This window comes from Trachypithecus francoisi, unplaced genomic scaffold (genome assembly GCF_009764315.1).
Source record: "Trachypithecus francoisi isolate TF-2019V2 unplaced genomic scaffold, Tfra_2.0 Lachesis_group9, whole genome shotgun sequence".
NCBI lineage: Eukaryota > Metazoa > Chordata > Mammalia > Primates > Cercopithecidae > Trachypithecus > Trachypithecus francoisi.
In genome coordinates this window covers 5097490-5107986 of record NW_022681474.1, presented here as the reverse complement: position 1 = coordinate 5107986, position 10497 = coordinate 5097490, and the positions used below count along the sequence as shown (strand labels likewise).

Here is a 10497-nt window from a genome sequence, read left to right as displayed (position 1 = left end):
GCAGCTACATCCAGTTTCGTACCGGCAGCAGGTACCGCACCGCAGGACACTAACTTGCCCGGTCCTGCGCCGGAGCAGAGCGGTCTCAGCCGCTGGCACCGCCCTAGAGTCCCGCCCCAATCCTGGGCGAGGCTTCGCGGTGAGCGCCGCTGCCACGGATTGGCTTCGAGGGTCCGGCCCCTCGGCCAATCAGTCGCGGGGAGTTGTCTGGGGGCGGGGCTCCGGCCTTCTCGTTGAGAGTCCCGGATTTACCAGGGCCGGTGGAAGCACCTCGGGCTCACGCCTCAGGCTCCTGGCCAGGGGACCCGGTGAACATGGCCTCTGCTACTGTGGCAGCGGCACGACGGGGCCTCGGCCGGGCTCTCCCTCTCATCTGGCGCGGCTACCAGACCGAGCGGGGCGTTTACGGCTACCGGCCGAGGAAGCCCGAGAGCCGCGATCCCCGGGGCGCCCTGGAGCGTCCCCCAGGTCGGGGATGGGGTCTGGGCGGTGGGAGTGGGGCCTGGGACGCAGAAGCATCATCCCCTGGTCGACTTGCGGTGGGGCGTCGGGGTCGGGGAACCGGCCACCGGCCTGAACGCGCGGCCAGTGGGGAGGAGGGGGAGGTGAGGGGAGCAGAGGGTAGGTGTGCGTGCTTAGTGTCGGGGTCATCCCCCGTCCAGCCTCTGTAACTGAGGATCCTTGAGGTCCACGCTTGGGTGGTCTTCCCATCTTGCTGGTCCGGATCTGGTTTTGGAAGAGCTTTTCTTTCCTTTGTTGGAAACGTGTGAGAAAGTCTTTTTTTCTTTTTCTTTCCTTTTTTATTTAATTTAATTTAATTAATTTATTTTTTAGAGGAAGTCTCACTCTGGCCCAGGCTGGAGTGCAGTGCTGCGATCACAGCTGCCTGCAGCCTCGAACTCCTGGGCTTAAGCTATCCTTCCACCTCAGCGTCCTGAGTAGCTGGGGACACAGAGGGACGACCAGCCCGGCTTTTTTTTTTTTTTTTTTTAAAGTAGAGATGGGGTCCCACCATGTTGCCCAGGCTGATCTTGAACTCTTGAGCTCAAGCTAATCCTGCAGCCTGGGCCTCCCGACGTGTTAGGATTACAGGCTGAGCCACTGCACCCAGCCTAGAAAACCAACTCTTTAATGAGGCGGAGCTGTGGGAGAAGTAAAGTTTTAATCTCCCAAGGATACATTTCCAGGACCATCTCTGAGGCTTTTATATGAGCAGGTGGGGCGTCCAAGACTGCACTGCTTGGGAGAAGTGGGCAGTTAGTTCCAGTCTTGGAAGACAGCATGGTATTTATTATGTATTTGTCTCCTTGTAGCTAGTCTGTTACTTTAGTTTTACAGTTAAGTCTTTTTTTTTTTTTTTTTTTTTTTTGAGACGGAGTCTCGCTCTGTCGCCCGGCTGGACTGCAGTGGCCGGATCTCAGCTCACTGCAAGCTCCGCCTCCCGAGTTTACGCCATTCTCCTGCCTCAGCCTCCCGAGTAGCTGGGACTACAGGCGCTGCCACCACGCCCGGCTAGTTTTTTGTATTTTTTAGTAGAGACGGGGTTTCACCGTGTTAGCCAGGATAGTCTCGAACTCCTGACCTCGTGATCCGCCCGTCTCGGCCTCCCAAAGTGCTGGGATTACAGGCTTGAGCCACCGCGCCCGGCCTAGAGTTTACGTCTTCACTCTGCTGAATTTGGAACTATGTGCTGGTGGGGTTTCTTTCTTTTCCTTTTAGCCGCTCTATTGACACCTCGATATGTGCTGGTGGTTTTAATGAATTAACAGTCATGAATGTCAGGTTTTGGAACTTCTGTTGTATGCTCATTTGCGAGACTAATTTTGAGTATTTGGTTTATGCCCTAAAATTATTGTATCGTTATTTATCCTCACGGAGTAGAAGATACTTACAGATTGATTATTAGAGAAAAGTCATTTGGCATCTTTGATCTGATTATTAGATTAATGTTGAAGATCCCCTCCAGCATCTGGGCACCTGACCTTTGAATCTTCCATCAGTCACACACTAGAACTTAAATATTGTGCTCCTCACTTCGGAGGGCATTTAAAATGAACCTCATATGTCTGTCTGTCTCTCTCTTTCTAATCCTAAAACGGAGTCTGGCTTTGTTGCCTAGGCTGGAGTGCAGTGGCACGATCTTGGCTCACTGCAACCTCTGTCTCCCAGGTTCAAGCGATTGTCCTGCCTCAGCCTCCCGAGTAGCTGGGATTACAGGCACCCGCCACCATGCCCAGCTAATTTTTGTATTTTTAGTAGAGATGGGGTTTCACCGTGTTGGCCAGGCTGGTCTTGAACTCCCAACCTCAAGCAATCCACTGGCCTTGGCCTTCTAAAGTGCTGGGATTACAGGTGTGAGCTGCCGTGCCTGGCCAGGAGGGTACCTCCTTTTTGCAGAGCCGAAATCCCCTTCATATCTACTTGCTCATTAGGGAGCTCCAACTCATCTTTCTCCTGGGCATTACTGAAAGTGACGAGAAACAGTGAACATACATTCCTGAGCTACAGTTTCAAGGGCATGCAGTCTGCTTCAGTTTCACTAAATGTTTTGTCCTGTAACATAACACTGCCCATCAGCTTTCTAGGTGGAAATACCTGTGTCATTGGCACCCATTGCCTGGCTCCTAAGTCAATACCATATGTATTTTTAGGCTCTGTTAGGGCAGCAACCCATCTCTTGTACCAAATTCTGTATTAGATTGGATGAGTTCAGGTGTTGTGATATACAAAGAGAAGTAATATCTTCTTTCCTTCCCCTTAAGAGCGTGACCCAGAGGTCGCATACATTGCTGCTGCATTCTCATTGTTCAAAACTTAGTCACATGGCCACCAGGTTACTGGGAAGGCTGGCAAGTGGCTCTTTATTCTGGGTGGCCATATACTGGGGTCTCTATTACTATCAAAGAGAGGGGAGAGTGGAAGTTGGGAATCATAGAAGTCTCTGCCATAGGGGTATGATAGTAATCTGGGATGAGCAATCCACCTGTATCTTTTTCACCTCATATTTCACATCAAATTTTTTAAAAAATTTTATTTATTAGGTCAGGCACGGTGGCTCATGCCTGTAATCCCTGCACTTTGGGAGGCCGAGGCGGGCAGATCATGAGGTCAGGAGTTCAAGACCAGTTTGGCCAACGTAGTGAAACCCCATCTCTACCAAAAATACAAGAATTAGCCAGTGTGGTGGCAGACATGGGGCCAGGTGCAGTGACTCATGCCTGTAATCCCTGCACTTTGGGAGACCGAGACAGGCAGATCACTTGAGACAGGGTCTTGCCATGTTGCCCAGGCTGGTCTTGAACTCCTGTCCTCAGGTGATATGCCTGCCTCGGCCTCCTAAAGTTTTGGGATTACAGGCATGAGCCACTGTGTCCAGCCCCAAATAATTTATACTTCCTAAGGAATGAAAAGAGCGTTCTATATATGCAATTTATTTGTGACATATAGTATATTTGCATTTTGTATGTGCAGGCATAACATTAATTATCAAGTATCTTTATATGTTGTGCAACATGTTAAACTATTACTGTTTTATTTTTAGTTTTTGAGATGAAGTCTTGCTATGTCAGCTAGTCTGGAGTGCAGTGGTGCAGTCACAGCTCGTTGCAGCGTGTGCCCGGTTCACAGGTCTTCTTTCTTCATATGTTTATCTTCTTCAGATGTTTATCACCGCATCCGGTTCACTGGCCTTCTTTCTTCATATGTTTATCTTGGCTAAAATAAATGTCTACATAGGTGACCACATCATTCACTAAGACTTCCCTTGTATTAAGGCTTTAAAGAGATACTGAGGCTGGGCATGGTGGCTCATGCCTGTAGTCCCAGCACTTTGGGAGGCTGAGGTGGGAAGATCACTTGAGGCCAGAAGTTCGAGACCAGCGTGGCCGACTTGGTGAAACCCCATCTCTACTAAAAATACAAAAATTAGCTGGGCCTGGTGGTGTGTGCCTGTAATACTGGCTATTCAGGAGGCTGAGTCAGGAGAATCACCTGAACCTGGGAGGCTGGGGTTGCAGTGAGCTGAGATCATGCCACTGCACTCCAGCCTGGGTGACAGAGCAAGACTCTGGCTCAATAAGTAAATAAATAATTAATTAAATAGATGGTGAATTTGCCCCTAGTAACCTTTGGGATGGCAGTGGTTTCTCTAGTTACAATTTGACCCATGGTGACTGTTCTTTGTAACTAGGAATTTGTAACAGCTTGTACTTTCACCTCTGTAAACCTCAATTTCCAAGGAAACTCGAATTTATTTATCAACAATGCCAATTTAAAATGGAGGTGAGTTTAGGAGTAGAGATTAATGGGTGTACTTTTTTTTTTTTTGAGATGGAGTTTTGCTCTTGTTGCCCAGGCTGGAGTGCAGTGGCACGATCTTGGCTCACCACAGCCTCTCCCTCTTGGGTTCAAGTGATTCTCCTACCGAGTCAGCCTCCCGAGTAGCTGGGACTACAGGCATGTGCCACCATGCCTGGCTAATTGTGTATTTTTATTAGAGACAGGGTTTCTCTGTGTTGGCCAGACTGGTCTCGAACTCTTGACCTCAGGTGATCCACCCACCTCGACCTCCCAAAGTGCTCGGATTACTGGCATGAGCCACCGTGCCTGACCTGTTTATTTGTTTCTTTGAGACACAGTCTCACTCCGTGGCCCAGGCTGGAATGCAGTGGGGTGATCTTGGCTCACTGCAACCTCTGCCTCCTGGGTTCAAGTGATTCTCCTGCCTCAGTCTCCTGAGTATTTGAGATTACAGGCATGTGCCACCCTGGCTAATTTTTGTATTTTTAGTAAAGACGAGGTTTCACCACGTTGGCCAGGGTGGTCTCAAACTCCTGACTTCAAGTGACCCACCAACCTCTGCCTCCCAAAGTTCTGGGATTATAGGCATGAGCCACTGCACCCAGTCCATGAAAATATTAGCTCTTGTACTTTTTTTTTTTGGACAGATTCTCACCCTGTTGCCCAAGCTGGAGTGCAGTGGCATGATCTCGGTTCACTGCAACCTCTACCTCCCAGGTTTAAGAGATTCTCCTGTCTCAGCCTCTTGAGTAGCTGGGACTACAGGTGCTCACCACCATGCCTGGCTAATTTTTGTATTTTTAGTAGAAACAGGGTTTCATATGTTGGCCAGGCTGATCTTGAACTCCCGAGCTCAAGCCATCTGCCCTCAACTAGGCTTTTCTGAAGGCAGCAGTCTCTGGCTAGCTCTTTTCTCATAAGCTATCTCTGAATTCCAAATTTCAAAATCTGGAAAAGCTCATTCTGGCCCAGCTTGACTCAGCCTGTCCAGCAGCAAGGCAGACTGGAGTAATGCGTGCATGCCCACGGCGCCCCGTGACTTGGCATGGGAGGGTGCAAAGTGAGGGAGAAGAAGCTACTTTAGCTCTTGTACTCTGAATTTGAGGGCTCTGAAACGCTTTTATCATGAAGTGTGACTCTTGATCTCAGGACTTCATTCAAATAATGACAAATATTTCTTGAGCATCTACCATGTGTTAGTCTTCTGAGCCAGAAGCATGCCTTTATTTATTTATTTATTTATTTATTTTTTTTTTGAGACGGAGTCTCGCTCTGTCGCCCAGGCTGGAGTGCAATGGCCGGATCTCAGCTCACTGCAAGCTCCGCCTCCCGGGTTTACGCCATTCTCCTGCCTCAGCCTCCCGGTAGCTGGGACTACAGGCGCCCGCCACCTCGCCCAGCTAGTTTTTTTGCATGCCTTTATTTTTAAGAGGAGTGCAGGCGTGTATCTGCTGTTGTTTTCTCTACTCTCTCTGGCTTCATTAGGGACTTAAACATCAAATCTAATTCCTGTGACCTTTTGCGGATATTACTAACAGCAAATTGTTTGGGCAGTATTATGCCTAATGTAAAGGTATTCGTTTTTCTCTTACAGAAATTCTTGCATTTCTGCAGTAATAGAAAGTTTTGTTTTTGTTTCGTTTTGTTTTGTTTTCTTTGAGACACTCTGTGTCGCCCAGGCTGAGTGCAGTGGCACAACTACAGCTTACCACAGCCTCCAACTCCTGGGCTCAAGTGATCCTCCCACCTTGGTCTCCTGAGTAGCTGGGATCACAGGCACGTGCCACCACATCCAACTAATTTTTGTATTTCTTTTCTTTTTTTTTTTTTTTTGAGAAGGAGCCTCAGTCTTGCTCTGAGCCCTTGGCTCACTGCAAGCTCTGCCTCCCGGGTTCACGCCATTCTCCTGCTTCAGCCTCCCAAGTAGCTGGGACTACAGGCGCCCGCCACCATGCCCGGCTAATTTTTTTGTATTTTTAGTAGAGATGGGGTTTCACCGTGTTAGCCAGGATGGTCTCAATCTCCTGACCTTGTGATCCGCCCACCTCAGTCTCTCAAAGTGCTGGAATTGCAGGTGTGAGCCACTGCCCCCGGCCAATTTTTACATTTTTTTGTTTTTATTTTATTTATTTTTTTTGTTGAGACGGAGTCTCGCTCTGTCGCCCAGGCTGGAGTGCAGTGGCCGGATCTCGGCTCACTGCAAGCTCCGCCTCCCAGGTTCACGCCATTCTCCTGCCTCAGCCTCCCGAGTAGCTGGGACTACAGGTGCCCGCCACCTCGCCCGGCTAGTTTTTTGTATTTTTAGTAGAGACGGGGTTTCACCGTGTTAGCCAGGATGGTCTCGATCTCCTGACCTCGTGATCCGCCCGTCTCGGCCTCCCAAAGTGCTGGGATTACAGGCGTGAGCCACCACGCCCGGCTTGTATTTTTTTGTAAAGACGAGGTCTCGCTCTGTTGCCCAGGCTGGTCTCAAACTCTTGACCTCAAGGGGTCCTCCTGCCTCAGCCTCCCAAAGTGATTACAGGTGTGAGCCACTGTGACCATCCAGTAGTAGGAAGTATTTTATGAATAATTCTATTGCTGTGCTCTCATTCTTTTAAATTTTATTTTTATTTGTTTTGCTATCCTTCCAGGGAAAAAGAATTAAATCTTTTAATTATGTTTTTTGTTATGAAGGTAATACAGTAGAAGTACATTTTATCTAGAGCATTTGAAATTGGAACTTGATCAGTTAATTCCATTTATTTTTATTTTGCTTTTTTTTTTTACTTCTTTTGTTTTTTCTTTTAAAACAATTTTAACAGAGTGAGACTCTGTCTCAAAAAAAAAAAAAGAAAAAAGAAAATAAAGCAACGTGAGTGCAAAATCTCTAGATTTTTCTCATTTCTCCCCCTAATATTTTACTTTTTCCCATAGCAACAGACTTAGGGACTAATAGAACTAATTGTTATAAGCACGAAGTCAACTGATGAGAGCAGAGTGACACTGTCTCAAAAAAAAAAAAAAAAGCTTTATTGTACATGTTCACTGTGGAAAACTGCGAGAATACAGTAAGCAAAAAATAACAAATCTGCCTGGGTGTGATGACGTGCACCTGTAATCCCAGCTACTTGGGAGGCTGAGGCAGGAGGATCTCTTGAGCCCAGGAGTTTGAGTCCAGCCTGGGTAATATAGCCAGACCCTGTTTCTTTCTTTCTTTCTTTTTTTTTTTTTGAGACGGAGTCTCGCGCTGTTGCCCAGGCTGGAGTGTAATGGCGCAACCTCGGATCACTGCAACCTCTGCCTCCTGGGTTCAAGCGATTCTGCTGCTTCATCCTCCTGAGTAGCTGGGATTATAGGCATCTGCGACCAGGCCTGGCTAATTTTCTTGTTTTTAGTGGAGACAGGGTTTCAACATGTGGGCCAGGCTGGTCTCAAAGTCCTGACCTCAGGTGATGAGATCACCTTGGCCCACCTTGGCCTCCCAAGGTGCTGAGATTACAGGCATGAGCCACTGCGCCTGGCCATTCATTAAGTCTTGAGGCTTTTTCATCAATCATTCTTCTACAATATTATTTTTTAATGACTGTCAGCAATTTGAGATGAGTTAATGCCATTGCTTGTCCCTCAGAGGATGGGTTTATAAAGAGAGAACTAATGATAGGGAGATGTCAGTGAAGACTGAGGAGGGCCTACCTTTGTCTTCACGATTGGAGGGTGCGGGTGAGGGCCACTGAGTAGCTTCACGTTGTACTCGTGCTCTCTGGGGACATCCAAGTTCTGATTAAGCCCAGGAGTGTGAGGAACGTTCAGAGAGGTTTGTTTTTCATGAAACAGAGCACCAGAGATCTTGGTGGAAGGAGCTGGAGACAGAGGGAAGGGTTTGGAGATAGGGTTGGTGGAAGAAGAAACCTGCCGGAAGAAATGGTAGTCTGAGGGAGCATGGGTTGCCAGGGTGGATGGAGGATGTGCCTGACACGACAGAGGGCTTCCTCTTTCTGCTGGTGCCAAATTGCTACATGCCTCATATTTGGGGCAAGGAGGGTTCTTTTGTGCCAACTTCTGTGTCAGTATTCTAGTGTATCATTAGCAGCCCAGCTAGCCAGTAGTTAGAAATAGAAGCAGTGGGCCGAGCGCAGTGGCTCATGCCTGTAATCTCAGCACTTTGGGAGGCAGAGGTGGGTGAATCACGAGGTCAGGAGTTTGAGACCAGCCTGACCAACATGGTGAAACCCCCGTCTCTACTAAAAATATAAAAAATTAGCCAGGCGTGGTGGCATGTGCCTGTAATCCCAGCTACTCAGGAGAACTGAGATGGGAGAATCGCTTGAACTTGAGAAGCAGAGGTTGCAATGAGTCATGATCGTGCCATTGCACTCTAGCCTGGGCGACAGAGCAAGACTCTATCTCAGAAAAAGGAAAACAAAACCAATAAATAACCTACAAAAATTAGCCGGGCATGGCGGCACGTGCCTGCAGCCCCACCTACTTGGGAGGGTGAGGCAGGATAATCGCTTGCACCCAGAAGTTGGAGGCTGCATTGAGCTGAGATTGTGCCACTGCACTCCAGCCTGGGTGACAGAGCGAGACTCCGTCTCAAAGAAAAAGAAAAAGGAATAGAAGCAGTGATCTCTAGGAGCTGACATGGGTTCTTCTCTAAGGGGATGTTTTCTTTTTTCTTTTTTTGAGACAAAGTCTCGCTCTGTCACACAGGCTGGAGTGCAGTGGCACCATCTCGGCTCACTGCAACCTCCACTTCCCAGGTTCCAGCGATTCTCCTGCTTCAGCCTCCACAGGCACGTGCAGCCACACCCGGCTAATTTTTGTATTTTTAGTAGAGATGGGATTTCACCATGTTGGTCAGACTGGTCTTGAACTCCTGACCTCAAGTGACCCACTGGCCTCGGCCTCTAAGGGGATGTTTTCAGTATGGCTGCTGGTTTGCAATGGGAATGGGGGTTACCCTGTAGGTTTGCTATTGTTCTTGTACCACTAATCATGAGTTGTGGGGAGATCGCTCAGAGAGAAAGTAGACTGAGAAGGTGGCCTTGGGCAGAGCTGGGGAGTACCAATATTTTATGTATTTTATTTTTCAGAGATGGGATCTTGCTTTCTCACCCAGGCTAGAGTGCAGTGGTGAGATTCCAGCTCACTGCAGCCTCAAACTCCGGGTCAGCTTCTTGAGTAGTTGGGATTGTAGGTGTGTACCACCATGCCTGGCTACCAATATCTAGAGATGGGCAAAGAGAAGTCCCCCAAAAGTGACTGAGGTTGAGTAGCTCTGGAGTTAGAAAGAAAACCATGTTCCTGCAATGCTGTAGAGCCCAGGGAAGAATATGTACTTAAAAGGAGAGAGTGGGGGCTGGGTGCAGTGGCTCACACCTGTAATCCCAGCACTTTGGGAGGCCGAGGCAGGTGGATCACAAGGTTAGGAGATCAAGACCATCCTGGCCAACATGGTGAAACCCCATCTCTACTAAAATACAAAAAATTAGCTGGGTGTGGTGGCACGCACCTGTAGTCCCAGCTACTCAGGAGGCTGAGGCAGGGAATCACTTGAACCTGGGAGGCGGAGCTTGCAGTGAGCCGAGATTGTGCCACTGCACTCCAGCCTGGCGACAGAGCGAGACTCCTTCTCAAAAAAGTAAAAAAATAAAAGATGAGAGTGGTCCACAGGGACATGCTTTAGACATAGTCTATCTGGATTTTAGCCACAAATATAAAGGTTTCCTACTTCATATGACAGTGATTGAGAACTTGAATAAGGTTCAAAATAGAACCCTTAGCAATTTGTAGGACTAACCCCCAGGCTGAAATCAGTTCATTTCCTGGGATAGTTTGATTCGTTTATTTGACCTATTATGGCTCCACCTACCTGCTGTATTAGTGCAAATACATCCTGTGTGTGTTCAGTACCTCTCTGTTCTTTTCTCACTAAACCTGCTCCAAGTAAAGAAGTGTGCTTTGGCTGGGCGCAGTGGCTCACACCTGTAATCCCAGCACTTTGGGAGGCCGAGGGGGGTGGATCATGAGATCAGGAGATCGAGACCATCCTGGCTAACACGGTGAAACCCTGTCTCTACTAAAAATACAAAACATTAGCTGGGTGTGGTGGTGGGCGCCTGTAGTCCCAGCTACTCGGGAGGCTGAGGCAGGAGAACGACTTGAACCTGGGAGGCACAGGTTGCAGTGAGCCAAGATTGCACCAGTGCACTCCAG

At 48.3% G+C, this 10497-nt stretch overlaps 1 protein-coding gene across 2 annotated transcripts in view; it reads left to right on the top strand.

Annotated features, from left to right (window-relative positions):
- The first annotated feature begins 203 nt into the window (after positions 1-203).
- The window catches only part of DHTKD1 (dehydrogenase E1 and transketolase domain containing 1), a 58125-nt gene continuing 47831 nt past the window's right edge, over positions 204-10497 (top strand). The window contains exon 1 of one of the 2 annotated variants that reach the window (XM_033209211.1): positions 204-468. In XM_033209211.1, the coding sequence (XP_033065102.1) occupies positions 315-468 (154 nt within the window). In that variant the 5' untranslated portion in view covers positions 204-314. The remainder of the gene's footprint in view (positions 469-10497) is intronic. The other variant, XM_033209212.1, reaches the window with a different exon arrangement.